The sequence below is a fragment of the Coccinella septempunctata genome, chromosome 2, assembly GCF_907165205.1.
Source record: "Coccinella septempunctata chromosome 2, icCocSept1.1, whole genome shotgun sequence".
In the NCBI taxonomy this organism is placed as follows: domain Eukaryota; kingdom Metazoa; phylum Arthropoda; class Insecta; order Coleoptera; family Coccinellidae; genus Coccinella; species Coccinella septempunctata.
In genome coordinates, this window is record NC_058190.1 from 43562079 (window position 1) to 43581271 (window position 19193).

A 19193-nucleotide genomic window follows, 5' to 3' on the forward strand; every position below is an offset into this window, starting at 1 on the left:
ATTCCAAATGAAATGCCTCCTTATACGCCGTCTTACTCAAAGAAATTCCATAAATAAGCATTCAGAGATCATATTCATATAAAGCAGCAAAGCAGGCCGTTTTTGGATTGTTCTTTTGTTTTAAATTCTACCCTATAGGGTCCAACACAAAAATAAAAGAGTTATTCCAACAAATTAATAATGAGTGGTCCACGATTTAGAATCGACAGATCCCAATAAATCAAGTCTAGATGAAAGACGTACTTGATAAAGTACGAAAGAAAAAATCATTTAATTTTTGGCCTAAAGGTGTATGAGTAGTAGTTTCTTTCTGGGAACATGAAAAATGTCAGAAATTCATTCAAGGAATTGAATGATGATTTGAGTAAGCTTTACTAAATTTGAGATTATCTAACATGTATTGGCAATGCTTCTATTTCAATGAATTTTAAATTCACATACCGATCAACAACTTCCTTAGATCATTTTGTTGTTTGCACTAGTGTACCAATGCATGCAAAATGATTGATACTGGCTAAAATTTCCATGAAATTATGTATCACTCAATCAGCATTCCCCAGGTGGGTGAAAAGTTGAGGAAAAACTTCACCCAGAACGTCCTATCTGGGAGAATTATTACTAGACTGAATGGCTTTCGAATTGGGTGATTAGTTATGAAAATGGCGAGCTTTAATATTGAAGTTGGCCAAGTATGAATTATCCAAGAGTGCCGTTCAAAAAGTTCTCAACTTCTGCCAAGAATTATTCATCAAAGTATGTGGAACATAAAAGTGATTTTAAGGAACAACATGATCTTAAGTACCAAAAATCTGGGTGTCTTGATCAGACTTTCGGAGCACAAAATATTCTGACTATGAGATTATGTTGGTTATTTGGTATGAAGAAGATTAGGCCGCATTCAGAATCATGATTTTTCAATTATTCAGACAAATTCTCATATTAGCCTCCAAAATAGGTTCATGCACGAACATTTCTGAGCGACCAGAGTCATCACCAAAAGTCATTTGAAAAACCAGTCTGATGGGCAAAGTCAAATTTGATCCTGCTTCACTTCATCAACAGTTTTAAGGAAGCTTCACTATTTTTCATCCTTTAAAACCCTTGTAAAGATCATTCTGGCCAAATAATCTCATCGGTGTTTTCCTCTCCCTGAATTCTGATCGAGTACATGAGGTCGACACCCTACAATTCCGAAAATATCAAAACATCAACATTCGAACCACGTATCAGATTATTGGCTCCCATCAAAAATTCACATCATCCACCCAACACGTTCATTTCCAATTCATCTCCAGACGTGCTCATTACGTCCAAAACATTGGAAGCATCTTCCAAGAAGAAGAGTACCAAAGGTACCAATTATCCGACAACCTTGAAGTATCATGAGTTGTCTACATCAAGACCATCCAAGGCGAAACAGCAGCACCTGTTCGATCCAGCTTTATTTGAAGCGGCGATCGTAACTCTTCACAACTCGATCACCAAACTGAGGTACCTTTAACGGTACCTCCCCCCCTGGGCTTCCACGGTTAAGCCTTGCGCTCCCATGGGTCCTTGACCCTCCGCTCTTGAAGATGGCATGAGTAGACCAACTTCTTCGGCCAGTTGAATCTAAACAGCGGCATGACTTTGTACCCGCTAGTCATGGGGATGACATCGTACCTTAAGTACTAGCAGCGCGCCAAATTCGAAAATAAGTGGTCTCAAAAAGTACCACCGGTGCCGGGTGCCTTCTCACGTGAGAACCATTCAAACATGACAATTTTGGCGTGTCTTCATTTGATACTTTGATGATATCGTTGTGCCCTTTCTTGATGTGATGATTTCATGTGAAATCCTGCGATATTGATATTTATTTTAATAGAGTTTATTGAACCGTTTCTGGCAGCCTGCAAGGTGAGTTGCAAATTGTTTTAATTAAAAAGCGGTTCCGTTATTGGAATGACCTTGTCGCTAGTTTGCCAGTTTGGCTATACGCTGAAGAATTCCGAATAACTGGAATTCAGTTTTGGATTTGTTTGAATCTGATTGCTGAAAATAAACAATAATTCATTTGTACAAGTCCAATATTCAAGTGACGTTCCTAACTGCATCGAATCATTATTTTAGAGGTAGATTGAAAATAATTTGAAATATAATATTCATTAGCATAGCTTGAAAGAGCAAATCAATTAGCAAATTCATGTTTGAATGAAAATTTTGCAGGAAATATAGCAAAACAATCTGATAAAATGCAAGGCAAAGCAAGAATGCGTATCCAATTAAAAATGCACAAATATTTTGTAGTAGTCAGTACTGAAATTATCCAGTAGATTTTCATTAAAAAATAAGATCCATTATTATGTACCTACTTCTGATTAATGATATGCAGCTTTTCGAAACCACTGATTTGAAAATTATCAGAATTAAAATTACTTACATTTCGGAAATTAAATGAATTATTTTTCAAATTTGACCTCTTCAATAAGTATTCCTAAAATGATTTTCAACAATAATCTGGCACCAATACTATCATAAAAACATTCTCTCATACAAGTTCAATTTTTTTCCCAAAATAAAGAGCAAGTCAAATAAGTAGCCACAGTAAAAAACTGAAAATAATAATTTCGAACTACGACCGAGCTTCAAAAAACGAATTCGCCTTAGAATAGCTTCATTCAATTCCATTCGAGGTGATGTCCAATTTCCTCATCTCCATAAAGCATGGGCCAATAGTCCGACTGTTGACCCATTTCTTGGTAGCCTCATTCGTCCATTCTCATATATGTTTATGGGCCGAATGCTTGGTTTGACACCGTAAGGAATATGAACTCTTAAAGGTGGTTTATATCGTCTCTCAGACGAGAGATACATGTTTATTATCTTGTCGAACTTTCTTCATTTTATTGCTTCTTGGAAAAATGCAATTCCTTTGGGGCAAAAGAAGTTGAATGAAGTTTCAATTTTGCCACATGCAGGCACTAAACAAAACTAAATATTCAATCACCGAGTAAAGGATGAAACGAACATTGTCATATTTTGTTTCCAGTTCAGATAACATATGTTTACGAGTATGTTTATTGATTCATATGTATGTTTATAATATCTTTTGAATCTCTAGTTTCTATTTTGTTTAGTTGCGAATGAACTAGGTCCACCTGCAATCAAAAACTGTCTGTCTATATAGAACTAAAAACATATTACCTATATGATTTTGACAAAAATGAGTTTTTAAACTACGACACGTGTTTCGCTATCACAATATAGCATCTTCAGGTGGGAGAAGATAAACTACTGATTATATCCATCTTTTTGTAAAATCGTGCATAGGTAGCAGTTCCAGCGGATAAAGCGTTTTGCCGATGTATTTCTCTGGGTATTTCTATGCAAATCCTGAATCGGTTGAGATAATGTTGTATAAGCTACTACCCTTAAATAGTAGGTAGGTAATAACGGAAGTGAGATTGCTCCCAGCGTATAGGTCAATGTTTATATACAGAGTTCATCAACCTTTCCATGAATACATCAATTATTTCACCGCTGGATGGTATTTTTTTTTCTGAAATTACCTACAAGTTGAATATACATACAGAATACAAAGGGTAATAATAAACAACTGCGAAACACTTCAGGAGGTTATCCCTCGGGACCAAAAATACTAGTTTATTATATAAAACTTTTTCGAATTCCCTATATAAGTTGAAACTCTTGAAAGGATCAATCGACGGAAAAGTTATTTCACGTTTCAGGTCAGGTATTTATCCAAAACTACTGAAACTACGATGTGAATTCAGGAAAATATTTTTGGTTTTAGAATTTTATAAATATCTGCAATAATTTCTGGAGAGGGCTGTTTGTTTCAACCCCATGTAAATATATTAAGAAGCTTAAAAAAAAAGTGGTACCATTTATGATATATTACGATTTTTTGAAAACTAAATGTCTTATTCTGTTGTTATTTTTTTTCGGTTAAAGCAAAATTCGAAACTGAAAAGTCTATTAATCCTTTCAAGGATTACCTAGGGGTGAGAATTCGAAAATGTTTAATATAAGAAACTAGTTCTATTTTTGGACAATGAATCACTTCCTGAAATTTATCGCAGTTTTTTCAACACTCGGTATATAATCTACTATCAGCGCGGAAATATTATCATTCAATCATTCAAAATAAGATACATTAAAAACATCATACGCTCAACAATTTTTTTACATTTCATTTTGTACAATAATCGAACAAATTTTAAAAGTTCCCAAATTTACTCCGATCTTGATAGATAACATGTAGATATCATTCTCTACGAATTTCGTAGTGACCATGAAAAAATAACGCGAATGTGATTATAGGTTAACGGATTCCGGATAGAAATAACTTAAAACGGTAAATTATTGATTGCCACAAGAAATAAACAAATATATTCTGGTTTTGAGAACGGGATCTGAAAGAATATCACACCCAAAGCTATTAGACTAGCATCTCGACAACAAGAACATTCGAATAGTTCGATCCGAAGATTCAGATGCTTGATATTAAGTCAACAGGTTACTCATATGACAGAATTATTTAGTATATTAAAATGAAAAACATGTACTAACGATATTAATTTCTGGTGAAGAATGTGAATAATATCAAAACATTCTTTGAAAGGCTAAGCAGAGACATACATGACATGACATGACAGAGACATGTATGTGTCACTGCTTATAGCCCTTTTGTTCGTTGCAATATGAACCTCATAACTTAATTAAACTTCAGTCTCATAACAAAAGGCTGAATACACTACAATTCGTATTCAGAGCACAAAGGCAAAAGCAGTGGAAACATATATCTATCCACTTGTAATTTAATTACACATCACCTTTGTTAGAACTAATATCAACAACAAACTATTATCATCATCTTTATAACCCTTTCATGAAAATGGAGAAATGATGTACTCATACAAAATCTTTGCTATATACGAAAATATACGAAAAAATCCTTTTCCTCCTTGGCCTCTGTTTAAGAAATATACAAGTTTAAAAATAGAACTGGCCAGTCTTCCATACACTGATGCAAATACTTTTAATCCTGTCTATAAAACCTTGTTTTCTAGTTGTAGACAGCAATGCCAGGTTGATGGTTCCAGTTTGTAACTTATGGCAAACTCGATTCGCTTGGAAAAGAAACAGTTATTGAAACGAAAGAAAAGCATTCAATCTACATAAAATTCGAAGAATTGAGAAAACGTACAATATAGGGTTATAAGAAAACGTATAAAGCCTTGTTGGTTCCCGATTATTTAACAGCGTTGATTATTTCACCTTAAAATTTTCAATTTTTCTCGGTTTCTTTTTCTTTTTGATAAGTTGATTCCATTGTCTGTTAAATCGAAGAGAGAATAGTCAGAATTCTCCAGTTTCTTGGTGTAAATTGTGAAATTTCAACATACTGATCCAGTAAATATTTCATCGTCAACTTTTAAAAAGAAGAGTTTTCATCATTATGCAATTCAGTTGTTCGCACCTAACAAAATTGAACTTGTATCACTATGAATTTCACTTTTAAATGCGGGCATTGCGGGTATTTGCCAATCAAGGTATGGTGTTTTTCACTATTGATTTCGTTTTATGCATAATGAACTTTGAAGCACTCTCGATTTCGAGAGAAAAGTATAGGATGAATGTTGAATCACATTTTCTTTCATTTTCAGATGCAACCGGCTCCAATCATAACATTTCTGTCATTCGTCTTGGAACTGTGCAGTGCATCCCCTGTATATAATATGCAGCCAGCTTTCATAACGACGCATATAGGTAAGTTCTTCAAAAATCTTAATCTACTTGTGACAATTCCAGCTCCTTCACAGTGTTGTCAAAGTTATGTTATTTCGTTTGAGGGGATTTACAAATCCTTCAAAATATGTTTGTACCGGGTGTCCGCTCTGTACCTTACATCAGAAAATAAAGAAGCGAAAAATTATTGTTTTGAATACGACTAACTCATTTGCATACAGGGTGGTATCAGAAAGTTAACTTTTTTCAAATGGAACACCCTATATCTCATTCGACATTCTCATAGAGCTTAAAAAGAGTAAATGAATTATATAGTTTTGGGGTCCCGTTTCGGTTTGACTGATGACTTTCACTAAAAAGGGTATCCGAAATACTGTGAGTAGGTTATCTTTCGAATTGGGGTTTCTGCCAAAAAAAAAAGAATATGTATCTAACTTTGAGCCCTTTTTATAACAGATCATTTCTGAGTGGTCAAAAGCATTGATTTACTTCCCTAGCTTTATTTCTGAGATGTTATATATGATTAAATTTATGATTTAAAGAACTTTTTAATGCCATTTTATATGTGATATCCCATTCGAAGAAAAAGAGAAAATGATGCATTTTCAAAATGTCGCAACACTGCTTTTGAGCTCTTTAAAAGATCTGTTTGTGAAAATATCTCAAAGTTAGATATTGATAATATTTTTTACAAAAACTGCTATTCGATGGCTAAAAAAATAACCTACTTACACTTTTTCGAATATTAGACCTTTTTTGCTGAAAATTATCAATAAATCCAATCTAAGACACATAAAACTCTATATATTGGATTTCATCTTCTGAAGCTCTATTCAAATGTCGAATGCAGTATAGGGTTTTCCATTTAAAAAAGATAACTTTGTATTGCCACTCTGTACACATTTAGTCGTATTGTATCAGCGAATTTGAAGACTGATTTATGCAGAAAAAATTTCACTAGCTCCTATAGATTCGCATATAAGGCATACGATCTTTTTCTGGTGGACACCCTGTACAATACACCAATTGAAGCTGGGCTGACATCAACACAAACATATAGTTGCTGTGAATCATGTCTTGGAGTTTTTTAACCCATGACCTTCACTGGTTATTGAACGCAAAAAATACTTGATCTAAGTGATGATTAATACAAATTCATCCCATGATTATAATGTAGTTGCGTTCTTGCAACAATGGAATAATTTCGATATAGCTTCCAAGCCGGAATTCAATTCCCAAATGGAATTTTTTTTCCATACAATACAACGTGTTTCACAAAACGTTGATTCCCTGATCAATGCTTGATCTAGTTCTCCAACATCTCCATATTGAGTCTGAATTATATTAATGTAAATCTGGTGAGTTTTTGTCGAAGAAGGTACTGCTTCTTATGCATTTCTTCGCATTTGTAATCCAGCCCTTGGAAACCTACGAAATTATTCATGAATTTCGTTATTCACTGAAGAGCATGCTGCTCTTCCTTTTCGGTATCAGTATAAAATCGAAGAAAATGAAATCAGAAGTGGATACGAAGAAACGGGCTAGGATTTCTCCGAAATCCAAACATACCTACCCCGAATCACGTAATGAGAAATCCAAACAGCTGTGGATGAGAAAATGAACTTCGAAAGTTTCCTTTTAAGAGCTCCAGGTCGGACGAAAAAGAATCTGATCAAAAGATCAAAGATTAAGTACTTCGAGTTCGAGGGATAAAAAATTCACGAACGTATAATTGAGGAGGAAGATATAGCGAGGAGATTATACTGCAGGGCCCCAGGCTGGCTGGTAGCTTGTATTTTTAGCGCACGAAGAGTCTTCCGTGCATTCGCTGAGAATAACCGGGAAGGAAGAAAGAGAATGATGAATTCGGTAATTCGAAAATCAGAAAATCACCGGAGATCAGTGATGTGCGTGGAAATTCATGCGGTTTATGTTGTGCTGCTCTCTTTGTGATTCCGCCCTCATTCTTCTCATCGTCCTAAACGAATAAGCTTTTATGCTGATGAACTTCGGGTTTGTTCCCCATTTTTTAATTTTCGGGGTTCATCTCATAAAAACGTTGTTGATGACAGTTAATCTGGATCTCGTATCAAATGGCGAGAATTGGAAGAAGTGAATGAATTTGCAGAATTATTACTTATACGAGAATGTATTGATATCTAGTTAGACTAGACCAGTTACATGCATAAAAGAAATATTGCTTTAACATAGCAACGACCAATAATTCATTAGAAGTGTCAGTGTGAAGTTTGAGGTCTACAAAGTAATCAGAGTTACGCAATAAATTAAAAGAAAGAAGGTTTCCACCAAAATTGTGAAAATTGGAGTGTCGAGTCATCATCAAGTACCTGTATTTAAAAGGGTTTAGAGGTAAGCAGATTTACGAAGATATGCTTAATACCCTTGGTGATCAATGTCCTTCGTATGAGACCGTGAAAAATTGGACTGCAAGCTTCAAAAGAGGTAAATTTTCCATTGAAGATGATGACCGATCGGGAAGGCCAGTTTCTGTGTCAGTCCCCGAAAATATCGATGCAGTTCATGACATGATTTTATCAGACCGTCGAATTGGTCTAAAACGGATATCTGAAGCACTGAATATTTCATACGAACGCGTTCATCATATAGTTCACGTCAATTTGGACATGAGGAAAATTGCTGCAAAATGGATCCCCGAATGTTTGAATGTTGACCAAAAGCGTGCAAGGGTAGAAGTATCGCGTTCGATCTGTGCTCGATTTGAAAACGACGTAGACTTCTTAAACCGAGTTGTTACTATGGATGAGACTTTGGTACATTTCTACGATCCAGAAACAAAGCAACAATCGATGGAATGGCGACACTCTGGTTCTCCAAGACCTAAGAAGTTTCGTGTCCAAAAATCTGCTGGAAAAGTTCTTGCTTCAGTTTTTTGGGATTGCCATGGAGTAATGATGATTGATTTTTTGAATAAGGGTAGAACAATAACCGGAGATTACTATTCGACATTACTGACCTCTCTACGGGAAAAAATTAAAGATAAAAGACGCGGAAAGCTATCCAAAGGTGTTTTGTTTTTGCAGGACAACGCCCCTGCACACAAATCTCATGCTGCTATGCAAAAAATTCGTGATTTAAGTTTTAAATTACTAGAACACCGCCCTTATTCACCAGATTTGGCTCAATCCGACTATCATCTCTTTCCTCAACTGGAAAAAAGTTTAAAAGTTCGTAAATTTTCTTCCAACGAGGAGGTAATAAAAGCTGTGGAGGTCTGGTTAGCAGAGCAAGAATAAACATTTTTATGAAAGGTCTAGAGACGTTGCAGGTTCGCTGTAATAAATGTATCCAATAAAGAGGAGAATATGTTGAGAAATAAAATATTTGGACATTGAAATTTTGTTTGGTTCTAAAGTTGGCTACGAATGTTTCAATATATCCTCGTATGTATAATATCTTAGAAATTTATACTTGGTGCCTTTGAAAGGAGACGTAAATTCATTCAATATATGAAATGATGAGAAAAATAGAATAAGAAAGATATATATACACATTACAATTCCCCATCAGATGACTCTCCCTATCAGTACTCTTGTCATCACTGCGCTATCTAGGTACAGCACCAACTTCAGAGTTCTAATGAACTCCAGTATTTGGGAGGGTTTCAAGGCAATTTCACACAGACAACAATCTAAAGAAAAAGCCCTAAGGACGGACCATTTGACAATGTATTGAGAATTCATATTTATATCACCTCTGATATTGATAAATGTGTATTTCTGGAATGCGGAAATGAAACATTGATTTTTCGTCTCCATTCACTCGAAAATTCACAGTCGAGTCTTCCAAATAATGCAAAGAACTGAATTCAATCGAATTGACGGCAGACAAGAAACATACCCTCGTTATCAGGCTACACACGTATCTTTGGAATGACAGAATCACTCACATAAAATTGTCACATACGCCCAAAACCATCAGACAAGCTCGCTTATCTATCGATTCTATATTTGGAAAGTTTGCTATTTTGTCAAATCGCACTATACTGATATAAGGGTTTCGGTGGACTATTACTGAAATACCGATATTGTTTGTCAAGAATATGAATGTCCTTTTAATAGCTTCTTTTGAAATATTTCTCTTATATAGGAAATAAGATTAAAAATGCCAATAATTTTTATCCATCATTGGAATAATATGGGTGGAAAAGAATGGTTTCTGGTAGGTAACTCTGGCCTGGGGTTAACTCAGTAGGTAATGGTCAATCAAAAGTTAGAATCCATAGATCTATTGAATATACATAAATAAGGTTGTTCATAGAACAACAAATTTTCTGAGAACATGATTTCATGGTTTCAAAAAAATATTTCTTCCCCACATTTATTATTATCGATTCTTCATTTCACCCATCCAGAAAAATAACTTTGAAATGAATAGTTTCTTTCTAATTCGAAGCCCTCCTACACAGATTTTCGAAACTCAAATAGTGAGCACTAAGACTAATTGATCATCGAATACTCAGAAAATTAACGAAGAGGCAAAGCTGGGCTCAGAAACTTCTTCACAGTTTTAATTTGACAACCAATGCAAACTTAACTCGAATATCGGGAAACTCTGGATACACGACAGAAATAGTATTAAGTTGGATAGTTTGGCACAGTTTTTGGCACACAGTTACTTCGAATTATGAGTCTACTTTCAAATTTTTTTTCATAGTTGGGGAGCCGAAGAGGGAAATTCGAGATTTACTCGAGCGTGTCAGATTAATATAAGAGGATATACCTTGGACCCTGCAGAGTACCTCTACCAAAAACTAGACCTGTATATAGGGGAAATTGTCTAGGACAGCCTGTCAGAATAGTAAGAAAAAAACGATCATTGTACATACTCGAGCTTGTCAGATTAAAATATATGTGGTTATTTACATGTTGAAAAGTATATATTCTCTTAATCTGACAATTAAAGTGTGTTGAAAATGTGTGGGAGGGCACCAAAGTTGAAAAAACTAAAAGTGTACATTCTCGAGGGCGGTGGCGTTTTTTCTTATTTTGAAACTAATGATTCGAGAATAACGGAAAAATATAATCTGACAGTTTTAGCAAGCAGAAACAATAAAAATTGGCCACAAAGGTCACTAAAATCAGTTTTTATGAATTATCACCTTTCCTGGGCTTCAAATCTTTTTCGCATTCATTACAAAGCTTGTACATTTTCTACGAATTTTGTCCTAAGTAATTTTTTCTTCGTTCAAATGTTTTTGAGATATATGGCGATTAATGCGAGGTGTTTAGCGATACATGCTGAAGCAAAAATTCACTCGTTGGAAAATAGTACATTCTAAGTTTCAGTCAGAGACTAATTTCGAAATTGTCATCATAGAAATACCTTGTCATTCTGACAATTGGAGGAATGTAGATTAGACTGGGATTCTACATTGACCTTTCCCTTTCGCATGTGTGGCTAAGCTCCTCACCCTTATCGCCCTCTAACTTGAAAATGGTTAAAAGTATGTAAAATTGCATCGGACAAATGCTGTGTAGATTTTAATAATCTACAACTTTTATAGTGAATACAAAAACGATTAGAGGTACAGGCAGGGGAATATTCGAAAAAAAGCATTTTTATCATCTTCAAAATGTCAGATTTAGAAAACCCCCCTGATTAGTGTCAGATTAATGGGTCAACACGTCAACAACACCGAGATTAACCATCTGTATGAAAATCTGACACGCTCGAATATGTACAAGTAACGATTTTTTTTTTACATTTTCAAAGGACCGCTGTGACCTTGCATCACGTCCGCAAATTGTCAGTACCTTGAAAAGTAGTTCTTTGGATCCAATTAACTTATCCTCCAAAAATCTGACACGATTGAAAATTTTTATTTTTCTTACCATTTTCAACTCTACCGTACCCACCGCGCCAACTGTCAGTTAAGCATGAATTCATTATCAGAGACACGTAGGGCATATACAGAATCTTAATCTGACACGCTCGAGTATGTACACCTCACAATTTTTTTTTACATCTTTGACACCCTGCAGACGCTTTCCCCACCGCTGATAGTGCATACATCATAGAACCTTTTTTTCTTTCTACCATCTAATCTAGCATCGTCGGCTCCCCAACTATAAGTATAAGACTGAACTTTTAGTTCTATTGAGTATCTAGAGAAACACTTTGCAATTCATCTTTTTGGCATCTCTTTGTACTGAGCTCTTTGTACTGAACATCATGGAAGGAAATATACCCTTCGCCATACACATCCATCCTGGAGCCTCACTCATTCAGAATCCCCTCACATCCTTATCACCTACACAACCTTCTAGAGCGAAATTTCCCGCATGGATGTGAAATCTTCGGTAGCAAATAAAGCTCCGAAGTTATAGCGGAACGTGCTCCTAATACGTATGCGTTCCATAAACTCAAATAAGTGTCAAGTTCATTTTACGCCCTCGGGGATACACGGCCCGTCTAACTGAAATTAAGTTATGGGGCGAATTCAAATTCCGCCCTGTCTCATCGCCAGTTACCGAATTGTTCTTAGAAAGTTAGTTCGACAGTAAAATTACGCTGCAATCGAGCTGCATCGACGGAATGGCTGATTGCTGGAGAGTCCCCTGTCATCCGGTTTAATTAGATTGGTTCATTCGATTATCCTGGATATTAACAGCTTCTGTAATTTCAGTGCCCGAAGTCATGATGAGCTATCAATGAATCGAGAAATTACTGTTTATCGATGTAAGATTGAACTTGCAGATCAGTTTTGCACCACCCATTTTGTACCCTGATATAAAGGCTGTCATACTACTCTGACAAAAAAGTATCCGGAAATTTGAAATAAAACGCACAAATATTAAACTTCTTCAATATTTATTCAATCTCCTTCAAAATATGCTCCATTTGAAGCGATACACATGTGCCAACGTTTTTTCCAACCATGGAAACATTTCTTATAGACACCTCCTCTACACTGGTTTAAATTTAATCAGCAAACGAATACTAAAATCGAGTTTAGAAAAGTGCTACACTTTTTATGCAAACGAAAGGACCTTTAGTGTAATTGGAATGGAAGTTTTCGGAATTGATCTTGTATGGAGTTTTTTCCACCTGAAAACGATCTCTAAATTATTGGATTTCCACAGTATTTTCAAGAAAGCGATTATTCACATCTACTGATTAGCCATCTAGTTGAGTTATGAACGCTTTCACATTTTGCAGCTTCGTATGAAGTTTCAATGAATAATAAAGGACGAAATGAGGTCCGCAAAGTCGTACTTGGAAATCGGAATGAGGCCCGGACCTGCCCACGCTGCGTATTTTCGTGGTGGTAGCCTGGTTTCAAAAGGCGGAAATCTGAATCATCCGCATCTACTTTCTTTTCGCTGGAATTCTGATGAATTTAAGCGGAGGTGAAATTGAATTGGAACGTTGAATTTCCATGGGTATCGTACCCGGAATTTTTGGCGATGTATAATTGGAATATGTTGGTGTGGATAGGACTAATTTCGCAGTATTATATGATGTGAAAGTTTACGAGGTGAAATTGGAAATTTTTTTCTCTTTTTCGATGTATTTTCCTGGAATAATGAACGATTTTATCGTCTTGATCAGTACAGAACAAAGCGATATATTTTCAGGATCCGGAGATTTTCAGTTTTTCAAGAATTGTAGTCCGGGAGAGTTGAACCCCTTTTCACTTTGGAACAACTTAAGTTGTATCTGTAAATGGTAGCAACTCATTTTTTTTGCTTGAAGATATCATGCCCAAATAGGTAACGATAGATAATAAATGGTAGAGTTATAGTGAGGAGAACATTTTAAGTACATCAATTCCTTTTGTCTCCCTAACCCATGGGAGAGTTGAACAAGGGTAGAGAGAGACTTGACCATAAGTTTGTTTATCAGGAAAAACATTGAAAGAAAACAATTTCCAATGAAAACGATTGTCTATGTCAAGGTTCTCATCATCAGATGTATCAGCGTATGAAATACATACATATTTTCTATTTCAGAGTCACTCTCACTTTTTTCCCAGATGTTTTTTACCTTTTTAAACCTTTGTATATTTTTTTATATTCATTTCTACTATTCTATTTTCTTTTTTTGAAGCAAACTATTATCTGAGCTTAGTACGGGAAACTTGGACCACTGATTATGTGTTCCTACCATAGCATGGGTCAAGTCTCCAGCACTCCCTTTTAGTCTATTCAACAGATGTTTTCTTGAAACTTTTACAACTATTGTTAAAAAGGCTCATTGTTTGTAAAACAATATTAATCAATGAAAGCAAAAAAACTTAATATTACCACGCACCTATTGAACTTTTCAAACAGTGTAACAAACAAAAAGTATTCAATTTCCTACTTCCTAACAATAAAATCACTTTCAACCCTCTCAATCCCGAACTGTTTTGATGGTTGTGCCTTGTTACGAGTATGTCGCAAGCTATTTACGATACCTGTAGCGCAAAATTTGGATTGAAATATTTGAGGTGGTTCAAGTCTCCTACCTGAGCATGAGCAAGTCTCCCGAACTCCCTCTACTAAAAAATTGTTACATGCAATGAAAACTGATTTGGTATCGTAAAAAACGCTTATACTTCAAGGTTTCTAGATGTAATATTCGAAGAAAAACTTATGTGGAATTGTCAAAGTAAAGGATCGAGGGTTTGCCTCAAAGAGTGACTTGCCTGTACGGAGGGTGAATTCAAAAACATATCTTCCTTTGAACCTTATAGCTATGAACCATCCAGTGGAATATTATCTGGTAGCATTAGTGCTCATTACGAAGGCGTTATTATTTCTACAATAAAGGCAATACCGTAATTGAACATAAAACGGAACAATTATCTCCGCCATAATTGAATTTTATCTACATTCACTCCACGATCCAGAAAATCCAATCTTAGGATGCGCCAGCAATTTCGTTCACATAGGGAAAGAAACGTGGGGAGAAATATCCCGAGGATAAATTTCAATTTGGAAGGGGACTATTTTAGTAGAAAAAATAACCACAATATTTTTCCCGAACGTACCCGAGTATATCCCAAATTCAATTCGTTAATTGAATGATTTGTTTCTTGTTAGAAATTTATATTGTTTGAAGTGACTGCAATTCTGATTGTTCTCGCAATCTACAGCTTGCCCTCTATTTCCAAAGAGTTCTAGTAGACTGGAGCCCAGCTCCTACAAGATTCTCGCTAAAGGCATTTGATATGTGGTTCCCTGTAAGCCACCGAGGGGTGTGCATTTATCTCCTCATTTCCTTGGATAACCAAGTAACCCCTCAATACCCTGTACCAAGAATTGAAGAAAACCTTGGTTCAATTGTCCATTTCATTCAGTTTTCATCAGAACTTCCAAATCATTTTTGACTCGATGACATGAGAGCTTATATCTTGACTGTCAGATGTTTGGAACATGGATACATGGAAGAGAAAATAAGCTGTTCTCCAAAGACTGTAGTGAGATAGTTGCTTAGTGTCGCCAGTCACAATTGAAACAGTTGACTGGGACATTGCTGTCACATCAATTTGGAGGAGGATTTATAGCTGATAGAGCTTGGCAGCTGAGAGCTATATTATTACCACAATAGACCGCAGGAGACGATGAGGCAAGACTAGCTATCTAAACAACACTAAATAAGAATCTAAACTTTTTAAACATTTCGAAATTTCCTCTTTCATTGAAAGAATCTTCCTATTGGAAGTGTTAATTTCGATGAAAACTCTTCCAATTAAGCTGCAAAACTTCACGCTGTGACCCATACGAAACAAACGGCCTGGTGTGTTTACGAAACACAGCTTCTTCATCCTTAGAATGTTGAGACGTGGTGAAAAATTGCGATTTGTTCAGGCAGACGACTAGAGTGATCCATAACTCCGAATTTATCCTCCAGGATCATTAATCTGTGATGAATGATCTTGGACCGAATCGCGACTAATCCATCTCCATTATTATCTTCCGTTTTTCTCAGCCTTCTGATTGTTTCGTTGGTGGAGTTCCCCCGTCTTCATCACAGAGCACACTGACCCAAATTACACCGAAACGTGTCGTTAGAACAGGCTATAATATTCCTTAGATCCACCCACGCCTACGTTCACCTTTATGTTTACGGACCTTTTCCATGGCCTGTGTCTTCATCTTTGTACATGATCAGTTCTTGTTTTCCTGTTCTGAGCATTCTTAGAGCGGATCTCTGTGAGGAACAAATTGTCTACACCTTCTCCTTTACGCGCTTATTATTTTTTGTGGTTTACTCAATATAGAGAAACCCTTGGGAGGAGAGGAAAATTTGTAATTGCTTGAAAGTCAGCTGATATCGTCTAAGTTGAACGAAAAAATGGAATGTACAATGGTGAAACTAAAAAATATATCTATACTTCATTCAAATTTATTTTAGCAGTCGGTTGGCCATGAAATAATTTTCTCAAGTTTTTGTAACTAGAACGAAGTTAGGTTGGCACTCATGAAATGTCGTTAATGTCATAACGCCGTTGCCACAACTAATATCAATTTTTATTACGAAAATTCGAAAATGCCGAAAGTGATTGAAAAAAGAGACAGGGTTTCAGGAAGTGCTATTTAGAATTCAGGTCCGCTCATTCAAATATACCATGATATTCTAAAATCCACAATACGTCAGACGATAGCGAAGATATTCAATGTAAGAGAATTTATATAAAATGGATTTTTCTATTTTTCATTTGACTTGTCCTATACAATGTAAATGTCTTAAGGTACTAATAAATACCTAATTATTATAATTACATCAATGTATTAAGATGAATAGCCACAAATACGCGCAAGTTGCCCTGTTACTTGTTTATTCATGTGAAATTTTTGTTCAACGGTGAAGTTGCATCTTAACTTGAAACTTCCTTCAACTCTTTTTACTTATATTGATGCAAGATGATTTTTGTTGAAGAATTTAACATTCTTGTAATTATCTGTTAATTCCTTTGGGAGATACCCATTCCCACCCACTGCATCATATGCATTTCATCTTCGGGTTAATATTTTTGAAATCTACAAATGATGTAATCCAAAGAAGATAACGAACATTAACTCTCCTCAAGCTAGTGCATATTATGATATTATACTGATCTCTTGTATTTTCCATGCAAATAACTTCAATCAGTTTGTATAAACTTCAATTATGTTCGTCACATATTTTCCGAAGAGATTCGACATTGTGATAAAATACGTAATAACAGGAACTTTCACGTAGAACGGGCAACATAGCGTTGATTTAAAGCCCAAAAATGTTTTGACAAGCTTCATAACCTCACATTTTCGTACTATACAGAGTGAAATGTGTCAAATTTCCATGGCCAACCGACTGCTAAAATAAAGTTGAATGAAGTATACAAAATATATCTATTTTGAAATAGACAACACCATAGTCTTATTTTTACTCTCTTCCAACTACATCTTGCAAATAAGACTCGTAGAAACTATAGACTTCAGCAATGGATAAGAAATCAATACATTGTCTGGTCAAACCAACTGTAAACTTCAACTAATAGAAAATTCACAACAATTGAAACTTCATCTTCCATAAAATCAACCAAAATGAGAACTCTCACATTGAATTCGTTAGATAATAATAGAAAACATATTTATAAAGGGTGCGTGTTTGACTGGTGCAAATATTTTAACAGACCTAGAGTAAGTATAAAGCTGATGACCTCTGTGAATCTATTAAACTTGATGATGGTTTTAAAGGTCTTGAAGGTTAAAGAAAACCATTCCTTTATTTATTGGTTTTCTTTAACCTTTCAAGACCTTTGAACCAATCATCAAGTTTAATAGTACTTACAGTCTTGAGGTCAATAGAAACACGTATTTCCTATACCATTTTTCCGATTCGGCCCTGATAGAAGGATTCAGCCATTTTAAGTTTTCAAAATGAGCTGTGACACCCCTGAAAAAATAAAATAACCTTCAGAATAACAAGCTAAATATGTGATACTATACACATTTGTGAATCTTTTAAAAAGAGTTGCATTCGGTCATAGTACCCAATTTTTCGAATTTCGCAGACATTTTTTATCATCAAATTACCTACTCGATAACGCATTAGATATACGAGAAAATATAATGAATTCCTTTATTTTCCAAAACGTTCAAATATTCATTAGATAGGATCTAACTTAGTTTCAAGAGTTGGGTTCTTTGACTTTTTGGTATTTTTATGATACATAATGTTCACAATGAGAAAACTGTGAGACGTGGGTGTTATCTTGTGTTCGGAAAAGATTCATCAAATGAATGAAAAACTATATTCCAAAATTCATTTCATTCGATAAAATCGTTTGTGAGATAGAACTGAAAATATAATTTTTCATGGTTTTTCAACAGCAGGTTCTTTTAAACCGAGCCGATTTGGAAAAAATGATGAAGGAAAAACATGTTACTTTTGACCCCAAGAATTTACTGTTAAAATATTTGTATGAGTCGAAGACTAACCTGGTATACAGGATAATCCCATAAATTGATTTCTCAAAATTTTCCAGAGATGTTCAATTGTTGCTGTCATTTTGTTCAATATGGAATAGATCGAATGATATGTGGTTTGAAAGGTCTTTTCAAGTATACATATGGTAGAGCTCTAGTTCACACAGTTTGATGAGAAACAACAATAATTAATAATTATGTTAATCTTATGTGAGGAATGTATAGTATCCTCACAAATCGTCTATGAATAAGATACTGAAATATTATTAATCGATAGATTTATTGTTTCCAAACAAATCTTGAAAGTAGTACATGCACATGTGAATAGTGGGATAACCAAGTATCTCAACCTTCTAAAATATCCTCCACATACGAATTTCCTTGTTCGACGCTGCAATGTTGACAGAAATAAAAAACCGAAAGCTTTCGCTTCGTAAAGTTGGACAATTCATGCGAATAAAACCAAACAACCGTTCCATTTCATTACCGAGGAATAATGATAACAGCACATTTCTCCAGTGTTTGCTCTCAGAATCATCCTTGCAGAAGTAGCGAGCACGGAAAACATTTCATAATAAAGATAAAAGCTTTCAACATCGGAAGAGGCGGAAAACTTTCATCGTTTCGCATTTTGCGACTCGATAAATAATTAAATGGTATCGTTAAGGAGCAATAACATCACGAAGCGGCGTTATTTATTGTTGTTCCTTGCACCTGACATCCGATACGGTATTTAGCTGGAGCTTGAACCCAGTATTTCGTTCTGATTTGTTCCAAAGAAGTCCGAAACTAATCGTATATATCTCGGTGTAAAGTTACTGTTCAATGTTTGCTCGTAGAGAGGTTATTGCCTGGAATGGAAGGAAATGAAGAGCCTTCAACGTTTGAAACCAGCCCAATCTAAGCATTTACAATGGCAATGGCAAAGAAAGTCAAATTTCAACTCTAACTAAACTCATCTTCTTCTTAGGTATATCATACATTATAGATAGATAGAATAAA

The 19193-nt window shown here is 35.2% G+C and overlaps 1 protein-coding gene across 2 annotated transcripts in view; it reads left to right on the forward strand.

Moving 5' to 3' along the window:
* The first annotated feature begins 1360 nt into the window (after positions 1-1360).
* LOC123306899 (serine proteinase stubble) overlaps positions 1361-19193 on the forward strand; it is a 52125-nt gene continuing 34292 nt past the window's right edge. For both annotated transcript variants that reach the window (XM_044889091.1, XM_044889092.1), the window contains exons 1-2: positions 1361-1896; positions 5670-5772. In XM_044889091.1, the coding sequence (XP_044745026.1) occupies positions 5670-5772 (103 nt within the window). In that variant the 5' untranslated portion in view covers positions 1361-1896. The remainder of the gene's footprint in view (positions 1897-5669; positions 5773-19193) is intronic.